The sequence below is a fragment of the Nesoenas mayeri genome (assembly GCF_963082525.1).
Source record: "Nesoenas mayeri genome assembly, chromosome: 2".
Taxonomy (NCBI): domain Eukaryota; kingdom Metazoa; phylum Chordata; class Aves; order Columbiformes; family Columbidae; genus Nesoenas; species Nesoenas mayeri.
In genome coordinates this window covers 109,081,120-109,101,150 of record NC_137543.1, presented here as the reverse complement: position 1 = coordinate 109,101,150, position 20,031 = coordinate 109,081,120, and the positions used below count along the sequence as shown (strand labels likewise).

The window sequence follows — 20,031 nt, the reverse complement described above, 5'->3', positions numbered from 1 at the left end:
GAAACAAAACGTTTGGACTGTGCATTAAAAATCCTGCCTAGATGGACAAATCAGCTATAGGAAGTGAATTCAGCTTTTGGTTCTCAAACTTGTGACAAGATGCCCACCCTCAGCCTTTAGTAAGAAAACATGTACATCCCTCCTTTGCCATCCTGTTTAGTGCTTTCTTCACAATTTTCAACAGTAGATGGCCCTAGAGTTGAAGATAACCCATCTGCAGCACAGGAGAGTGAGCAACACTTTGCAGTGCAAACTGGTGTTACACTGGGCAGGAGAGGCAAGGCGAAGGGAACCGAGACTGATACTTCAGCGTAGCGTATGTAGAGCAGTCAGCTCTCTAGCACATGCTTTATAAAAATCAGGTTTGCAACCCTGCATTTCTTAAACTGCTCAGACTCATTTTGTATAACTTACATACTGCACAGAAAGGTTTCCAGCTTGTCTAGCTTGGTCATGTAAATGAGATTGTGCAAGACTTACCTGAGACTCTGTGTGCTTGTTATTGTTCCCGATTTACCGCTGTGCCTTTGTGATACTTCACTTAACCAGTACCCTGGTTCAAATAGCTTCTCTCAACAGTAGCTCTGCTGGTTGGGGAAGAACACAAGTAGTGCCTTGACTCTTTGCATTCAGAATAGATGTATTTGGAAAAAATCACAGACTTTTATTCCAGGATTTTCTCCACATTGGAATTAAAATCTCTGTTAGATTAAAAAATAATAATAATAATTTAGACTGTGTTTTGTCAACGTGATGATAGTGTAGCCCTCTGCTGGTTTGAAATGTGGTTGTGTCACGCTACACTAGAATTAACAGCTGTGAATAAAAATGATCTGTTTTGCTTAAGTGCTGAAAGTGCCTGAGATGCATATAATTTAACTTTTAGAGAGAGCTAAGTGTGTTTCTGTGAAGTGTTGCTTCTTTGTGCTTTCATACCCCTTTGGCCTTTTATCCATCAGCTTTTGTCTAGCTCTTGTATTAGCATCCTGCTTGCGATTACGGTGATGCAGCTGTTGTACTGCATGTTGCTCAGCTGTTACATATCTGTAGTCAATCCTAGCGTGAACCTGGATCTTCTCTTTGGCAGATTTGTGGGCTATGGCAAATGCATTCTCTTTCCTTTCGCAGAAGTAACAGGTTTCTTAATGAAAATAAAATATATGTCGCTCAGAACAAGAATCGGAAAACATTTATGGAAAAGTGAAATGACTTAATCTTTTACTTGCAGGCTTTATTTTCAGGCTATAGTTTGTACAGATCTGTAGGTTTGGTTGTATTGTTCTGTTTGGGGGTTTTTTGTTTGTTTGTTTTGTTTTGTTTTAAGCCATTTACGATGCTGTGATACGGAAGGACTTGGCCAATTTTGCTGTCTGCGCGTGCTTTTGTTAGGGCTGAAAGGAGCATCAGGGAAGCCAGTGCCGTTCTCTGGACGCGCTTGCGCAGGCTGCGTTCATAACCGAGTTGTGCCGAGGTGGCGAGGAGGGGTGACTTGAGTCCTGCAGGTCCCAGGTGGCAAATGCCTCTCTTAATGGGGACTGTCAGGAGCTGTACTTGGAAAGTAAGGAGCTGTAAACCTTGTGCATGCTTGTCGTTATGTTTTAGACTGTTTTGCTGTTTGAAATAAACTCTTATTTTTTTTTTCTCTTAATTCTTTGTCATGAGTTTCAGTATTTATTATTTAAGTAGAACTGGGAGTGAAAACATGGATACAATAATGTGCTTTGATATTGCCAGGGCAAATAAAAACCCTGTTTTGCCCTAAAACGTGATTGTTGCTGTGAGCAGTCAGAGAAAGTCTTCCTCAGAAAACAGAAGAAAATTCTGGAAAAGGTCAGAATTTGGGTGAATGCAATTTGAGGGAATTAAGTTGCTTGAAAACGTATTTGCAGCATTGACTCAGAAGTATAAATTATGGTTAAAAGCTTCAGTTTTTAATGTTATCAGAACATGGAGAATGGAAATCACTATTCACTTCTCAAACTCATTCTTGAATGTAATTAAAGGTAGTATCAAAAAGACAAGGATTACAGGAATTGCGGTGAATGCCTGCTGAGTAACAGTGAATCAAGGAAACTAGAGATGTGTGTGTCTATTAGGATTTTCTTTTTGTGACAGAACTAAGTGGAAGAAAGTTTAACATACTAAATAACAGTTTAAAATCAGTTTTGTTCTCTCTGCTTCCAGAACAGTACCTAAGTGTCCAAGGTATAGTAGAATAATATACTTCTAGGGTTTTTCTGCTCTGATAATTTACAGTCTTGAAATTGGCACTGTGATTTTGAATTTTACAGAGGTATTTTGCCAAAGTTCTTTTATGTAAAAAATTAACTATATAGTAGACTATTCTGAGACTGAATTTTCCTTTGATATGTAGCAGGAGTGTTCCACATTCACGATCTGTTCAGGAAAAGAGATTTCACTAATACTGATCAGATTCTAGTCTTGTGTAATTCTTTATAAATTCTACCATCAGTTTCAGCAAGGAACTCACTTCCTGGTATTTTTTATTATTAACCATCTCACAACACAGGAATTTATTTGCTTTCTTTTTATATCTAAATGATCATCTATACCGTGAATGAAGTATGTGAGAATACTGCTTATTAGCATGGGAAGAAGCTGTGGAATTATTGCATTCCATTTGTAAATTAAAATGTTTCAGCAGACTTTTGCATCTTATGCAAGTATAAATAAATTTCATCACTGCACTGTGTGTGTTCTTTTGAAACACCTTGTAGATATTCAAGTTTTTGGGGAGCAAACCTTAATATTTTTTTCTTACATTTTATTTTGCAAAGTTCAGAAGCACAGGACAGTCTTTGTGACACACGAGCATTTTTTCCAGTATCTCTGAATTGCATTGATAGTAGTTTACATTAAAAGTAAAAAGTGAAATAATTAAATTAGCAAAGCCATCTCTATGGACTGCACCAAACCCACAGTTTAAAGAGATTATCTGAGTTGTAGAGCTTGAAATGAACAACTCCTAGGTAAACAGACTGCCTGGTCTTATACTTCAGTGTCATATTCAGGAGGAACTCTCTCATCATTCAGTATAAACTGACTCGCATAGCAGTCATTCCTGGTTTATGCTTGTGTCTGCTTGGTTTAGTGGAAGAACAACTTGTGAAGTGCCTTTTCTTCCTGCAACTTTTTCCCTCTTCTTCAAAGTTATTCAGCACATATAGCCAGAAGAGGAGCCATAGTTTGTTTATATGGTTTGTGTATTTTATAGTGATTATAGGGGCAGAAAGAGAAGCTATGGGATGTATTGGAAGACATTCACAGCTATTTGTCAGTTCTATTTCCTTTCTGGATAATAAACCCATGTGAATTCTTGATGGATTCCTAAGTTCATTCTTCTGTTACTTGTATAATTTGCATTTACTGAGAACTCTGTTCTACTATGATGTGGCATAGATATTTCTCGGTTATCATATACTTTTTTTTTCTTTGCAGCTTTTGAGGAGCTTGAGAGGGCTCTGAGTGCTGCCCAAAAGACAGAGGAAGCCCGGAAAAAATTGCAGGCAGAAATGGATGAAAAAATCAAAGCAGTAGAAAAGGCAAGTGAGGAAGAGAGGGTAAATCTTCAACGGGAGTTAACCAGAGTGAAACAAGAGGTGGTTGAGATTATGAAGGTAAAAGCTGAAACCCTGTATTATTGGCTTTTAATCTAATTCTGTTATGATTAAACTATGGTTGTAAAATGCATTAGTATATCAGAACTTTGTTATACATTTTTTCCTATTTAATAAGTTCTATATACATTAATTGCTGGGATTAAAGATTTACTTAAGTGAAAATAGAAAACTCCCCATACAGTCTATCTCTAATAAGTTTAAAATCGGTATGTTAGAGGCGTGTGAAAAAAGAACAGTATTGCTCTTTGTTTCACGGTATTTAATAAAATTAGTTACTAAAAGTACACTTCAAACTTTAAAGGAAGTCAAGGAGAAGAAATTAATGGCACTCAGCTCACACATCTCCAACAGGATTTTAGGTTTTAATATTAAGTACTTTTAATGATTATGCTAACCTAGTATTTGTAAATGTTTAAGAACTTGTTGCCAAACTGTTTGATAGTTAAGAATCACTAAAATTTGCTTCATCTGGCATATTCAGGTAGGAATTTCAGGAATAGTGCACATGCCTTGCAAAGCTGTAAATGTGAACACTTTTAAATTGCAGTTCTTGTGCTGACATTTGTTATAATATTAATTTTTCTAAGAAAATACACCGATGCTTTAGGGGGATGACTAACTTGCATTACATTATTCTTAAAGAAAGTATGTAGATTGTAGGTAGCTGTCTACATAGAGAAATACCACTTGACATTCTGGCTCATGAAATAAGAAGAATACAGGAAAAGCTACAGACAGAAGTACTTTTCCAATTTATTATCACATTTGAACTGAAACTGAAAGCACTGAGTTCACCTTGGCGGAAGTGTCTTTAGAATATGTGATGTTCCTTTTAGTAGAACCATGAAAGAATTGAGAAGGAAGATGAATAACTTCAGGCTTGAAAATAAGAACTGTCAGGGCTTAATATTAAGCACTCCAAGTGATTAATACTTATTCAAAGGAGGCAAAGAGATGGTTCTGGTTTCCTCTTTCTGTTGCACTGCTTTTCGTATTAAGAAATAAAAGTGTTTTGCTATTAAATATCTCAAAATTATTTTTTTCTGACTTTGCTTCGCAGAAGTCTTCAGAGGAGCGTGTTGCTGAACTGGAAAAATGCCATAAAAAAGAATTGGCTAGCAAAGATCAGGAGCTAAATGAGAGATTACAGGCCCAAGAAAAGGAGTTCCAGGAGAAGATGAAGGCAGCTCTTGTGAGTGTTCCTAAAGCACATAGAAAAACAATTCTCTAAGTATGAGGTGGGACTAGAAGTCTTAATCTGACCCTGTGTTGCAATGAGAGTCCTTCTGTGCTCAAAGACACGAGTGTCCTCCAAAAGTCAAAGAGCTCAGAAATTTCAGCAATATGAAGGGAAAGCAGCTACAAAGATCCAGACTGAATAATGATAATTAATCACTATCACAGCTCACCAACAGCTGCATCTTGTGGGAAAGCCTTCTTTTTGTGAAAACTCTTTTTGTTAAGATTTTTTTTTTTAATTTAATTTCTTCCTCTGGATCATTGGTGATTAGCCACAGCAACTAGAGTAAAAGAGGTACTAAGATTGAGGCGGTTACTTGGAAAGCGTTGATATCATGATGTCTGATTGTGCTGTCTTATGTGAACAGGGTTAGCTATTCATAGTGTTTGACCTCAGAAAATAATTTTCTTCTAGGTCAGGCTGGGAGGAATCATTTGGATTCTTTGCTCTTTTTCATAAGCTGTAATCCACTTTAGAACATCACATAATTTTACCTAACAAATATTAGATTCACTTTTGTGCATGGTTTGTGACCAGGACTGAAGGACTTTGCCAGTCCCTTCCTGATTATATTTTTCTACCTATTTCTCAAGTTATTTTTTTTAATTATAAGGAATAGAAGCCTAAAAATACATTAACAGTGGAATCAAGTGAGGACAGACCTTTGTTCCTCTAAGGTGTTGCTCTCAATCATGGTAAACAAACCAAAATGAAGGACTGTATTGCATTATGTTTTTCATAAAAAGGGAAGCAGAAGACAAAGGATTCCCAATAAGAGAAAATTGAAATGATTTATAGCAATTTTATTTTCACACAAGAAGTACAAACTGTGTGTGTGTATGTCGAAAATGCAGGTGACTAATATATGAATCCTCTTAACTGGTTTGTAAATATCCTGTTACGCTGTTTTTGAAGGTATGATGGACTATATTTATAGTTTATTGTTTTAATTGTAATTTTTGATACAGGAAAAAAATCAGAGCGAGTGTTTAAAAACCCTGGAAGAAAAAGAGCAGCAAGAATCTCTAGCCTTAGAAGAATTAGAGCTGCAGAAGAAAGCAATCCAGTCAGAGTGTGACAAGAAAGTTCAGAAGATGCATCAAGAAGTAGAGACTTTTAGAACTGTGAGTAAAGATTCCAAAAGGGTAAAGGTTTATGAGACTTTCTTTCAGCATATATTTAACTGTAACGGGTTTACAAATACTGTAGATTTATTGTGAGTGAGTTGTTTTAATCTCACAATGCTTCTTGTAGTGACAGGAATTTAATGTATTGCCATGGTATGCTGCAGCCCCTAGCTTTTTACAAGATTAAATGGCAAAATATAGAAATACAAGGAATACATTAACTTTATATCATTTCATGGGATATGAATTTGTATCCATCTACATCATTTTTATGTATGTTATACAGGAGAGTTAAACTTTAAATTCTTTAACTTCTGGGTACTGCTACTGTACAAACACTTATAAGGACACCTGAGTAAGTAAAAAATTTGCTTAAATTATGAAGTGTCCTTTGCTTTATGTATGTAAGATTGTATTATCTGCTAATGCAAGTTTATACATTATTCTACCACTTCACAAATATTAGTTTGGAAGTTTCAACTACAGAAGCGCTTTAACTTTACAGCAGCATTTCCATGAGAGGTGGAATTTAGATAAATCAGTAGATAAGTGCAAAGCTCCATAATACTCATGTAGACTCCCGATATCTTTCATCTCGCATATTGGTACTTTAGCTTAATAAGAAAATGTGAACATATCTCTCATAAATGGAATATGGATTATTTTATCTGAATTAAATTCTTTCCACGTTTTTATTGAATCTATTTTTACTGCAGTGAAATTGAGAAAATGTTATTAAATAATTGACTCACCATAATGGAAGCAAAGTTGAGAACAAACTAGATGAAGTTAATATTCACTAAAAATAATGGAATAAATTACTTGTGTTTTTGTGAGCCTGGTGAGATTTTTAAAAATTTAATCAATTTGTTACCTTTTGAATATTCATATTCTTTTAAAACTGTATTCTCTAACAGAGGATTCTTGAACTGGAAAGCACTCTTACAAAGTATTCCCAAGATGACAGAAAGCCATCAGAGGAATTAAGTACTCTGATGGAGTCTGAAAAAAAGCAGCACAATAAGGAAATCAATGATATAGTTGAAAAACACAAGAAAGAATTGGAGAACATGAAACAGCAGCAGGAAAAGCTCTGGACAGAAAAACTTCAAATCTTAAAGCAACAACAAGTAACGGAAATAGAAAAAATGAGAGAAAAACAAGAACAAGAGATAGATACAATTTTGAAAGAGAAAGAAACAGTTTTCCGTGCACACATAGAAGAGATGAATGAAAAAACATTAGAAAAACTTGATGTGAAACAAACAGAATTAGAAGCACTGTCTTCTGAGCTATCAGAAGCACTAAAAATACGTCATGATTTAGAACAAGAGATCTCAGAATTGAATAGTAAAGCGTGTGAAGCAAAGCAAGAATTGGAAGAAGAGAGGAAACGGCACAATGAAGAGGTTAAAGTGATGTTAAAAGAGCACGAAATGTCTATTCAAGGTGTTGAGAAGGTACTCAAAGAGGAACTCAACAAACTCAAGCAGTCATTGGAGGAAAAGGACAGACATCTAGAAGAACTAAAAGCACATGAACAGAACCTGAAGGAATCTGCAGAAAGATCTAAAGCTGAACTTGCCCAAGTGTCTGCAAAGCTAGAGGAGCTTTCAGAGTCTCATCGGAGTACTTCAAATGAGCAGACAAAGATTTATGAAGAGGAATTAGCAAAGCTGCAGCAAAAGCTGACAGATCTTGAAGGTGAAAAATTGCAACTTAGTGAGCAGCTTGAAAGAGCTGAATCCCAGCTGAATGAAGTTAAGAATGAGTTAGAGACAAACGTCTCTCAGGTGCATGATCTGAAGCAGCATTTACAAGAGCAAAGCAGTGAAAATACACAAAAATTAACCTCTCTAACGCAACAATATGAATGTCAACTGAAGGATCTACAAAGAGAGGCTGATGAGGCAAAGAGAAGTCTAACTGAGAAGGAAAATGAAATTGAACACATGAAGAAGTTGCAAAACAAGCAAGTGGAAGAGCTTACACAGAAACTGTTAGCTGCTGAGGAGAGAATTAGTGCTTTACAAGGAGAATATGAGAGTAAACTGAAACGTCAGGAGAACAAAATGGAGAAAATTAAGCAGAAATCAAAAGATATGCAGGAAGCTTTCAAAAAGAAACTTGCTGAGCAGGAAGCTAAGCTGAAAAAAGAGCTTGAAAACAAGCAGTTGGAGTTCAGTCAGAAAGAGAGTGAATTCAATGCGAAAATGTTGGAAATGGCACATGCCAGTTCAGCCGGAATCAGTGATGCTGTGTCAAAACTGGAATCTAATCAGAAAGAGCAACTGGAGAGCCTTGCTGACGCTCACAGGAGGGAGCTGGAAGAAGTTACCCAGATTTGGGAAAAGAAACTCAATCAGCAGGTTGAAGAGCTCCAGGAAAAACATGAAATGGAACTGCAAGAGAAAGAGCAGGAAGTTGGAGACCTGAAACAGAAACTTGCCACCTTCAGTGCGGAGAAGGAGAGCTCCCAAACAGAAATAACCCGACTGAAGGAAGAACAGGTGAAAAGGGAGGAGTTCCTGAAGGAATTGGAAGAACAACTAAGGCAGTCGGTGGATAAGGAAAGTGACCTGAAAACACAGGTGAAAAAACTGGAAAGTGATCTTAATCAGTCCCTGAAAGAGCAGTCGGGACTTGAGGAACAGCTCAGTAAACAGAAAGCAGTTGAAGAAAAAGACAAAGCCAGAATTACCGAGCTGGCTGATACACTGAAAACACTTGAAGAGAAACTCCAAACTGTGCAGTCTTCTCAGTCTAAAGATCATGAAAATTATGAGAAAAAAATAGAGGCAGTTCAGCTAAAAGAAACTGAGCTTAAAAGGTGGTCAGAGGAACTTGCGGCCCAGTTAGATGCTTGTTGGAAGAATGTTGAAGCCTCATTGCAAACAAAAAGCAATGAATTAATTGAAAAATGTAATGAAAAAATTGGCATAATAACATGCAAAATTGCAGATTGCGAGCATCTAACTGCAAAAGTTAAAGAAGCAGTGTTAATTAAAACAAGTAAGGTTCCTGAACTAGAAGCTCAGCTTAGAGAAGTAACAGAGCATCATTCTGCTGCAAGTACTTCTTTGCAAAAGTCAATGCAACAACTGCAAGAGAAGGACAACTTAATTATGTCTATGAGAGCTGACATTGAAGGACTTGTAACAGAAAAGGAACAACTGCAAAAAGAGGGAGGGCATCAGCAGCAAGCAGCGTCGGAAAAAGAAACTTGCATAACACAGCTGAGGAAAGAGTTATCTGAAAATATCAATGCTGTCACCTCAATGAGGGAGGAACTCCAGGAAAAAGAATCTGAGGTCTCTGCTCTCAACAAAACAATTAATGACCTTAATGTTAGACTTGAAAGCGTGATAACAGAGAAGGAAGCAGCCATGTCTCTGTTAAGCAAGCAACATCAAGAGGATCGGTTGCAGTTGTTAAACCAGGTACAGGAGTTATCGTCCAGAGTTGAGATGCTGAGTCAAGAAAAATCATCAGCTCTTGAGCAAGTAGATCATTGCACTGCCAAGCTGTCAGAGTGGAAGACAAAAGCACAAACCAGGTTTACACAAAATCATGACACTATTAAAGATTTGCAGGGCAAACTGGAATTAAGCAATATTGAAGCCAACAAAAAAGATGAAGAGCTAAATAACCTGAAGGAGCAGCTGGCTGAACAAAGCAAGAATCTCGATAGTTTAAAAACTGAATTGGAAGAAAAGCAAAACAGAAGGGAAAAGCAAGAAAGTGAGTTCACTGCAAAGTTAAAAAAACAAACAGAAAGAATTGCAGAACTAGAAGAACACATTGCTCAGAAAACTTCAGAAAATGATTCCTTGATGGAGGAACTTAGAAAGTATAATGAACAAAAAGACACAGAGCAAAAGGAGATAGCTTGGCAACTCCAGCAGGCAGAGAAGGCGGCTTTTGAAAAGGACAATAGATTTAAGGAGGCTGAAGAAAAAGTACTTAATTTTGAGAAGCAAATAGGTTCACTGAAAGCTGAAATTGAAGCAAAAGAGAGGGAATTCGATCAAATGAAGTCAGCGATACTTAAAAGCAAAGAGCAAGAACTGAAAGAATTAGAAGAGAGACTGAATGCAGAGAACAGCACTAAGCTGGCAGATCTGAAAAAGAAGGCAGAGCAAAAAATCGCTTCTATTAAAAAGCAATGGCTGAGTCAGATGGAAGAAAAAGAACAGCAATTTAAGCAAGATAGAGATCAATTGAGAGACTTGGAACAAAAACTGCAGGAGAGAGAGGCCAAAATTGAGTCCTTAGAAGAAAAAATAAAGTCAACAAGAGATTCGACAGAATTAGAAATGCTGCGAAGAGTAGAGTGTGTTAAAGCTTCTGTAGAACAAGAAAAAAATAACATACTTGAGAGTGTCCGACAGACATACGAAGAGAAAATGCATGTGCTACAGAAGGGCTTAACGGAAAAAGATGAATTGTTACAGAAGTATGAAAAGGAACAACAACAGAGTAATAACTCTCATCTAGAACTGCAAAAAGCCCAGGAAGAACTCCTTAAAAAACTAGAATGTATTGAGAAGAGCCATCAGGAGGAGCAGAGTAGGACTGAAAGCCTCAGGAAGGAACTTGAGGAGCAAACCAAAAAATACTCCTTGTTAGCAGATGAACATGCTCGTGGTGGTGGTGATTTAGCAAGCAGTAGGGAAGAATTAAAAGCTAAAGAACAAAAACATCTTGATATGCAGAATTTAGTTGGAGACTTCCAGAAAAAATTGCAGGAAAAGGAGGCAGTCAGTCAATCTTTAGAACAGAAGATAAGAGAGTTGGAAAATAGTCTAGTGAAGGAAAATGAAGCGCATAAGATTGAGATGGAAGATACAAGTTTGAGATATGAAGAAAAGCTAAAAAGTTTACAGCAACAGTTGGATGAAAGGAGTGACCGTCTGAAAGCTTTTGAGGAAAATGCTGAAGAAAAGGCTAAATCTGGTTTGGAGCTGCAGAAGTTACTGGGTGATATGCAGAACCAGCAAAAGGACTTGCAGACGAAACTGGAAGAGACAGAAAGAGAGAAACAGAAACTACGCAAAGAAGTAAATAATCTTCAAAAAGACTTACGTACTCTGCGAAAAGAGCATCAGCAAGAGCTTGACATAATAAAGAAGGAGTCCTTAGAAGAAATGGAGCAGAAAATCAGGTAAATTATTTGTTCCTGGTCTTGTTACCATTTCTTTGCTCTATCTTTAACCACTAAAACTTCAAGAATACTTTTTTAAAGGTCAATTTGTAACAATGAAATAACGACTGGTATTATTCTGTCATTTTTCTAAATAGACTCAGAGAAACAGCAAGAGAAGAGCTACTTGAAAGTAGCACTTCATGAACACATAAAGCACTATTTAAGTCATCAGTTTAAAAGGTGGTTTGTCTTTTGGCAAATACCACTTTTGATTTGTTTTAGTGATGGTCATTTTCAGTATTGCCAGAACATAAAATATAGTTTTATTTTCCTCAAGCAGGAAACAAAGGTAATTGAAACAAAGTTTATTAAAACTTAGCAGTGAGATCTTCGTGTTCAAATGATATCAAAAATTGTTCATAAGTACTGAACAAAAATGTGGTACTGCTCAGCTCTAACGGCTTCTCAAGCAAGGAATTCCCTAAAAACTCTGCTTTTTTGTGTCACATACATTATGTCCAGTTCTTCATCTCCCTCAGCTAAAACTCTGTGTCTTTTGGAAGGGTTCAGTTCTGGAGTGTTTTTTAAATGAAACACCTATGCCTTCCAGGTGAATTCAATAGGAAGGGAACAAAAACCCTCCATGAATCTCACAGAATTCATATAACTTAAAACCATCCCATTCTAAAATAGTTTTGGAGGCATTCCCAGCTTTCCTACCTTGCTAAACTGTTCTCACGCTGTCTTTAAACATTTTATTTTCTCACTGTGTTTTTTTGACATTTCTGTACAGATGTGAACAAGAAGACATTGAGTTAAAGCACAACTCCGCCTTAAAGCAGTTAATGAGAGAGTTCAATACGCAGTTGGCTCAAAAAGAAAGAGAATTGGAAACAGCAGTAAAAGAGACGATCAGTAAGTGAAATATTAATATAACTTTAATCAGTAAAATAGCCAGAAACCAAACCTTCAGCTGTTTTGGGGAAAGCACATTGGTAAGTTTTCATTATAATACTCCTTTGACTTCAGCAGTTCAAACCTTTCGTGCTCCATTATGGAATATATGACACTGAAGGATGCCTTTTAGAGAAACTTAGATCCATCTGGGCATCAGGACTGCATCTTCGTAGCTGTACCTTGCAGACTTCATTCACTGTAACCACCACCAAGTACCAACTGGATATGAAGTCTGATTGCTGCACCACGTGGTTATAACTAGAGTACAGCACATTTCAGCTTCTTGTCCATCTTTTGTCCCCATAGTGTAAACTGGAGGTTGGAAAAGTGGGCAGAACAATCTTTTGACACCACAGTTACTGGAGGTACACCTACAAGTGATGAATTTCTGAAAATTTGCAGATGTTTCAATCACTTCTCTAGATAGAGTAGGAGACAGAATTAGTTCATAAATATTGGTTGTGATCTTAACTTTTAGAGAAAAGTTCCAGCATCAGGTAGAAAAAAATTGCTCCAGATACCCAGCTACAGACAGCAAACTTCGTAATTGTCACTGACAGTGTGGAAAAATGAATGTTCTTGGTAAGTTTTCCTTACAAATGCCTTCCAAAGTTGTCTTTAAGCTTTTTTAAATACTGTTGTCACATAATTTAGCAAAATAAATATGTTCTCTTTTTTTATATCACCTGACGTTTTTTTACAGGTAAAGCCCAGGAGGTAGAAACTGAATTGATAGAAAATCATCACATAGAGACAACACAGTTGCATAAAAAAATTGCTGAAAAAGATGATGATCTAAAAAGAACTGTGAAAAAATATGAAGAAATCCTTGAGGTATCTTTCTGAAAAGTGATATGACTATGTACATTTCTAAATAACTCTTGCCCTTTTTTCATTGCACAACTAGGCAGAGAACTATAATTCTTTCTAGTGAGGACCTTACTGCTTGAATTGCACTTGATATATGTGGTGACTTAGCTTGCAATTAAAATGTTTGCTTTTGTGTTTTATGAACATGAGAGAACACCAAAAATTAAGCCCGAGCTCTAATCGGTCAATAAAAATTATACGGTTAGGTCCTTCTATCCTTCAGCAGTTTGTCTTCCAGATTAAAATGAGGAAAGTGAGGGAGGTAAATTTAAGCTTTACTAGAATAGTGGTAGTGTATTGTTGAGTTTGGTTGGTTGGTTGGTTTTGTATCATTGGTCTAAATTCTGCATTTCTGGAAGATTTCTATTTTTATTACCTAAATGTGCAGTGCATTGCCATTCTGGTCCTTACTCTACAGGCCCAAATGGGTCTGTGATTTGAAGTCATGCAGATGTAAGTCCTCTATGTTTTCTGATGCATTCGATCTGTGCATACGTCTGAAACATACATGCTGTACTCAATGCATGATCTTGAAGGTTAAGGCTAATTTGACTTCTTTGCAACTGGAGGACGTGAATGCTGTTACTTTTTGCATCTCATTAATGATGGCAATGACAGTTGCCTTGAGCTGCACTAAGCTGTAGTTGGGTATTTTACATTTCAGAGGACAAGCAGGATTCTCTGCCCATGGTGGGGGGGTTGGAACTAGATGATCTTTAAGATCCCTTCCAACCAAAACCATTTTATGACTCTGCTGTTCTCACTGCTGCTCCTTGTCTCCATGCTCTTTAGTGCCCCCTAAACCCTTGTGAAGAGGAAGTCATTGTTTCTGAAAATGTGCTTAAAACTGCTTTAGGAACATCTTTGTGAGAGTGACTGAGGAAAGGATTTAAGTCCTTGTCACTTCCAGAGTACAGGAAGTAACTCTGTATCCTAATGTGTCCCTTTCATGAAGGTCATCTGAGCAGAGACAATCTCTGCAGTCATACACTTCCCGGATTATACTCAAATGCTGGTTTAGTGCGAGGTAGTAATAGCTCTTTTTTTTGCCATTTTTGAAAAGCTAACTGTAATCCTAACTATGTAATCTGAATTGTTGAAGGCCTGCAAAATCTTGTGTAGCTCCTGTGTTTGTCTCTTGCTCTTTTCTGTAGTCCTGTAGTATAACTAGCCTTGATACTAAATTTCCAGCATATTCTTTCTGTATATAGCATAGCTCTTCTGTTGATTGCTTACTGTCCACTGTAGTGAAGTTTTGAGTGGTTAGATGATTGTGTAAGTAAATTTTTTCCTGTATTTTGAAGGCTCGTGAAGAAGAGATGACAGCAAAAGTTCATGAGTTGCAGGCACAGCTAGAAGACTTGCAAAAGGAATACAAACAAAGGATGGCAGAAGAGCAACGTTGGCACAATGAAAAGGTGAGCTAGAGCTAACATTTATTTTGGTATTTTTAGGTGTGAAATGCTAAGCCTTCATAAAGTGTTGTGGTTTGCTCTTAGTTGCATTTTATTTGTATATCTGGCCTTCACTTTCCCATACAGTTTCTGTCCTTTTAGATGTTAACTTCAAAACTGAACATCTTTAGAATCTGCAGTATTTGGTGCTACTTTTTAAATGGTATGTTAAAAAGTCCAGTTCTGTTGTGATTATTATGGTGGAGTGTTTCCCTCCCTATGTATGTTCTTTATGTTGATTTTACTGGAAGCCCTTTAGAAGGAAATGAAGTCACACTGGATCATTTTTAGTGTGATGATTTTTTTTTTTTAATTCCAAAGGACTCTGAAACAGTACCTTGAATACATCAATTATTGACTGAGAGGTCTTCATTAAAAGAAGATTGAGTGCATGCTTTTCTCTTTCTGAAGCCACATTTTAGTTTGAGGAATTCTTTGGTGAAAAAATATTACTAGTTATTAAACTGAGAGAGGAAGAGTATATCAGGTGTTGAGTCATTGATGAGAATTCATGTTAACCTTGTTTTTAAATTATTCATTTTGAGAACAGGCAGCAATGGGGATACTAAATATATTTATTTGACACTACAAACTTAGGGTACAAATTACCTCATTGTCCTAATGTTTGTCCCTTCTCCCTTGCACTTGCTTACAACACCCTTCACATTAATTCTAGTAACTATTCCATGACATGAGTGTTGTTTTCATAACAGGAAAAGGAGAAGTATTTGTATCAGACTGCCTTGTATTCTTAATCACCCCTTGTCCACCCACTGAAATTAATCTTTAATAATCTTATTATCTGGAGGAAAATTCCTTAAGAAACCCTAAAACATGATTCTGAAAAGTATGAAGAGTACTTTGGGACTTCTGTGTTAACTGTTTCCCTACTTACTTTGTTATAGAAGTCTCCTATAAATACAGGCAGTCACTTAGTATCTTATTATGCATGCATCTTCAGGATTACATATTAACTGATAACACATGGAAGTTTTACCAAATCTATATACCAGCAATGGTATTTAATTGCACAGATTTGAAATGACAGCATGGAGCTGTAAAATACTTGAATATTGCAAATAATACATCTCAATGTAAAGATGAATCTGCTTACAAGAAACAAAATAAACAGCTAATTTAGCCTGGCTTTGGAATCTTGTCTGCAGTTTTCTACTCCTTGGAGTTTCCATGGCATACTTTGGAGAAACTCAAGGGAGTTGTTCCATTTCTGGCTGGTATAAACCAGTTGAGAGAACTCCATTGCCGGTAAATAGCTTTGTTTTAAATGAGAAGTGATGTCTCACTTGGAGGGGAGGAAAACCAGATTGTGTATCAGTGTGTGTACCTAAGTACAGTTAAAACATCGAGGTTCAAAGTACTTGCAGAACAAGGATGGGATGTTTTGGTGAGTGTAAGGCAGTTAAATATCCATGATTTCACTGGCATACAGACATCAGTCTTTCTTGAGTAATTTTGAGAATTCCAAGTAAATTCAAATTTAACAATTCATTCACAAGCTTTCTTTTGGGTAGCTCTGATTTAACTGAATGTAGATTTCATATTTCATGCTATTCACAAAGGTGACTTCATCTCAGAACAATATAACTATTCTAATAGTCAGATTATTATATTAAATGTGCAGATAGTTCCTGGTAGGTCTCCTGGTCCAGTCAAAGCTCATGTATTTAGAGTGCTGTAAGTGGGCTTCCAGTTCCTGTTTTATCAGCATTTCAGGATTGGATTCTCACTGTCACAGATTCTCCTCTGGGGTCAGTAGGTAGTTTTCTTTTTTCTTCCTTAGAAGTTAAGGTCTGTTCTTCTTCTTGAGTCGTACCTGTCTTAATTTGTCCATTGCCTGTCTTCAGTATGTTTGTAGGAAACCAATTTTGCTATTACCTGGCACAACAGCATATATTTGCAACTGATACAGTAGCTAAATGAGAAAATGGGACGGGCCCTGTGGAGCTTGTCCACATATCTGAGCAGAAGTGTACAAATCCATGTCTGGTTTTCACATGTGCATTCAAATGAATTCTGTCATATTTGCCATGGTATCTTTTGTCTCACCTTTTTTCCCTCCTTCAGCAGTAGTAGTAAAACAGCTCAGAAGTCTTTCATTGTCTGGAAGCAACTTTTTGTGGGCAATTGATACATTTGTTGTCTGAAGTTGGAGCATTGGAGTCTTCCAATTCACAGAAACTTGTGTTATAAAAGCTCCTGTGCTGCTTCTTGTCAGCCTAGGACAAACATCACATAGACCGTATCTGCTTTGACAATGAAGCATAACTATACATTTGAACAATATTTGTCTGACTATGATAAGCAGTTGGCAAACACTAACATCCTTAAGTGTTAGTGTTCAGTGTAAAAATATCAGAAATTCTCTCTCTTAATGAGGAAATAAATATCTGATCAGATTATTGAGATCTCCAGAAGCAAGAATTGTGCTTACAGGTTTAAGCTCCGTAAAGAAATTATTTTCACCTATATTCTGTTGGCAGAGTGTAGGAAAACCTACAGGTTTTATGAACCTACTGAGATGGGCAGTAGTTTTCAAGAGAACTCCAAAGAGGGTCAAGATAAAAGAAGTAATATTTACCACCTCCGTGTTAAGGTTTAGGTTACCTTAAATAAAAAAATCACACACAAATTATTTGATGTTAAAATGATTTTACAACCTTGAGCTATATGACTGCTAAAGCATTATTTTCCGTAGAGTTGGAACATGAAAAGCTAGAAAGTTGAGCTGAGAATTGTTTCTGTACTTCATAAACATTGTTGTCTTTGCAAGATATAGAGCTCATGAAGCTCTTAAGCTAAGTCCATTTTCAGGGAAATGTTCACATTTCCAAATGCAACCTCTAGAAGGAAGGAAAAAGATACAGTATTATGAAAGTATTAGTAGTAGTTAGGATTTTCTGGCATGTGCTTCGTACTTGTTCAATTATCATTCACCTCCAATATGCATTTTGTAAATATTTGGAAACATGAGGTTCTTCAAGTTATATTCATAATTGTCTTAAAGATCAAATGAGAAATTTAAATATAAGCTTTATGTACTGTCAATACAAATAAGTTAAACTGTATTTATAGGACTACTTATTTTTTACATGTTTAATTTGGTTATTTCAATTTTTATCATCCTCAATTAATATATTCTATTGGAACTAGGAGGTTGATATTTCTTTCTTTTTATACCTGTATCCAGTGCTTGATATATTCAGTATTTTTCATACATAGTAATATAATTTTTTTGTTGTTTTTCTAGGTCACAGTAGCAGAACTTCAGGTAGGTCTTGTATTTTATTGATTTTGGTGTCTGGGTAATTCTGTTTCACAGCAGTTTGAAAACTGAAATAATGCTTATAAGTTTGTGTTAAAAGAGGGAAAGAAGTTTATTGAAAAGGTAGCCATGAGGTATCCTTAGTTTCCTGATGATTTCCATGTGGCTGTCCTTGCAGGCACAGATTGCACAGAAGACAACACTAGTCAATGATTCAAAACTGAAAGAGCAGGAGTTGAAAGAGCAGGTAAGGGCACTGTTTGAACAAGAAAAAACTATTCTTGATACTGTTTGCAATATTGAACGGTTTGTTCTTTTCAAGCGATGACGTAGCACATCTCCACACAGGTAGTATGGAAATAATATGCACCTAAAATGGTTTTGACTCAGACTTGTTCTCAGGCGATCTGTGCGCTTTTCCAAGTACTCCTCTGTCGCCTGCAAATGAAAATACCACACGCTTGGGATACAAGTTAGCACATTTGCACAGTGAAAAATGAACAGTGGTCTTCATGAAACTGAGGATCTCTTCTTTTTCTAAACTGAATCTTTTTGATGTTAGGTAGTATTTTTGTCATTTTTTACCCATGTTTATGTGTATAAAATAGACATGTATATATGTGTAAAAATACATATATAGATATAGTTATATAGATATAATTTGCTATGGATATCATTATGTGTATATACACGTGTACACATTAATGACCTTCAGTAGCTCCGGGACAATTTTTAATAACACAGTTTGCAATGTTCTCCTTCCTCGGAAAGCAAATGTATTTTGCTTTCATAGAAGGTGATGATTTTTAGCTAAAAAGTGTCTCAGTTATGCTTATTTTAGCTGCTAGTGAACACTATTTGTCTTTTTGACTGTTCTTGGTTTAGATTCATGTACTGGAAGACCGACTGAAGAATTATGAGAAGAATATGTATGTCACATCAGTTGGAACACCGTATGGAGGTAAGTACACAAATAAATGTTTTGTTTGCTTGAAAGTTATGCTTTGGTTTAGACAATTTATGAAAATATCAGTCTCTTTAAAACACTCATATAATGTTTTTATGACATCTTACCCTTGTTTTATCCTGTCTAAGAGAGCTGATGTGTGATTTCAGATGAGCAAACCACAGGACATTTTGTTTGATGTTTGGTTTTATGTCATACAGTTCGAATAGCTCTGTATCAGAGTTCTTCAGCTTTCTGTATCCCCAGAGGGTGTGCTACAGGCAAGCGACACTAGAAAGTGGGTGGCGAGGAATTACCCATTTGTCTTGGCTAGTTAAATATACATTTCATAACTCTTTAAAATTCTTAACTGTAAAAATATTAGATTTTAGAGACCTTTCTTTTGTTACGTGTCTGGGCTTTTACCCTTCTTGTGATTAGAGTTCCTTTCCAAGATACCCTGCTCTGACATTTGATCACAATAATATTACTTTTCTTGGTTTAATACGTGCTCTATTCATATCTTTTTAGAATACTCCAATAAAAAATATTTTTTGCACTGTGTTACTTTAGCCATGTCACTTTATTATTATTGTTGTTTTTAACCTCTTGTAGACCACCTCTTCGTAACAAGACCTCTTAGTCTCAAGGCCTTACTCCCCATATTAATCTAATACCTAATTTAGTTTGCTTTTGACCTGTGCTACTGGCCTTTCATTAAATTATGCATATTTCTACTTGGTAAGAATAAGCAAAACAAGTAACTTTAGTCTCCATAGGTGTTTCTCCTCAAAATTTTCCTTCACTGTTGTCAGTGCAAAACCCAATTCCTATAGTTAAAGTTTGGTATTCCACTGCCTATTATATTCAACAGTAGTGTTTTGGTTTACTCCGGACTCCTTGTTTGCTTGTATCCTCCGTCTCCTGTATTATGTGTTGTTTGAAAGGTATCTAAAGTTTGTCTTTCTGTCTCGTGTTCTACAGTTGTTCAGATTCCTTGACAACCTTGTAGGCAGCACAGATAAATAATATTTCAGTGGAAAAAAACAATATTAACACTGCAATAATATTTCATTTTTCTTATATCTGCTCTTACCCTATTTTACCATGTTATCCTTCCACTCTTTTAAGATAAGGTATTTTATAAACAAATAAGAAAACTAGAAGTTGAGGCCCGTCAGGACTAAGTACATTGGTTTCACAGAATTACAGAATGGTTGGGGCTGGAAGGAACCTCTGGAAATCATCTAGTCCAACCCACCTGCTAAAGCAGGTTCACCCAGAGCAGATCACACAGGAATGTCTCTGGCAGGTTTTGAATGTCTCCAGGGAAGGAGACTCCACAGCCTCCCTGGACAGCCTGTTCC

The 20,031-nt window shown here is 36.4% G+C and overlaps 1 protein-coding gene across 3 annotated transcripts in view; it reads left to right on the top strand.

Moving 5' to 3' along the window:
• Positions 1–20,031, top strand: part of GOLGA4 (golgin A4) — a 71,573-nt gene that overhangs the window by 40,444 nt on the left and 11,098 nt on the right. For all 3 annotated transcript variants that reach the window (XR_013921909.1, XM_080340653.1, XM_080340652.1), the window contains exons 13-22: positions 3,460–3,638; positions 4,702–4,833; positions 5,850–6,005; positions 6,926–11,172; positions 11,948–12,069; positions 12,815–12,945; positions 14,286–14,399; positions 17,704–17,724; positions 17,897–17,965; positions 18,604–18,679. Coding sequence is in view for 2 of the 3 variants with exons in the window: in XM_080340653.1 (XP_080196779.1) it covers positions 3,460–3,638; positions 4,702–4,833; positions 5,850–6,005; positions 6,926–11,172; positions 11,948–12,069; positions 12,815–12,945; positions 14,286–14,399; positions 17,704–17,724; positions 17,897–17,965; positions 18,604–18,679 (5,247 nt within the window). In the remaining variant the exon portion in view is untranslated. The remainder of the gene's footprint in view (positions 1–3,459; positions 3,639–4,701; positions 4,834–5,849; positions 6,006–6,925; positions 11,173–11,947; positions 12,070–12,814; positions 12,946–14,285; positions 14,400–17,703; positions 17,725–17,896; positions 17,966–18,603; positions 18,680–20,031) is intronic.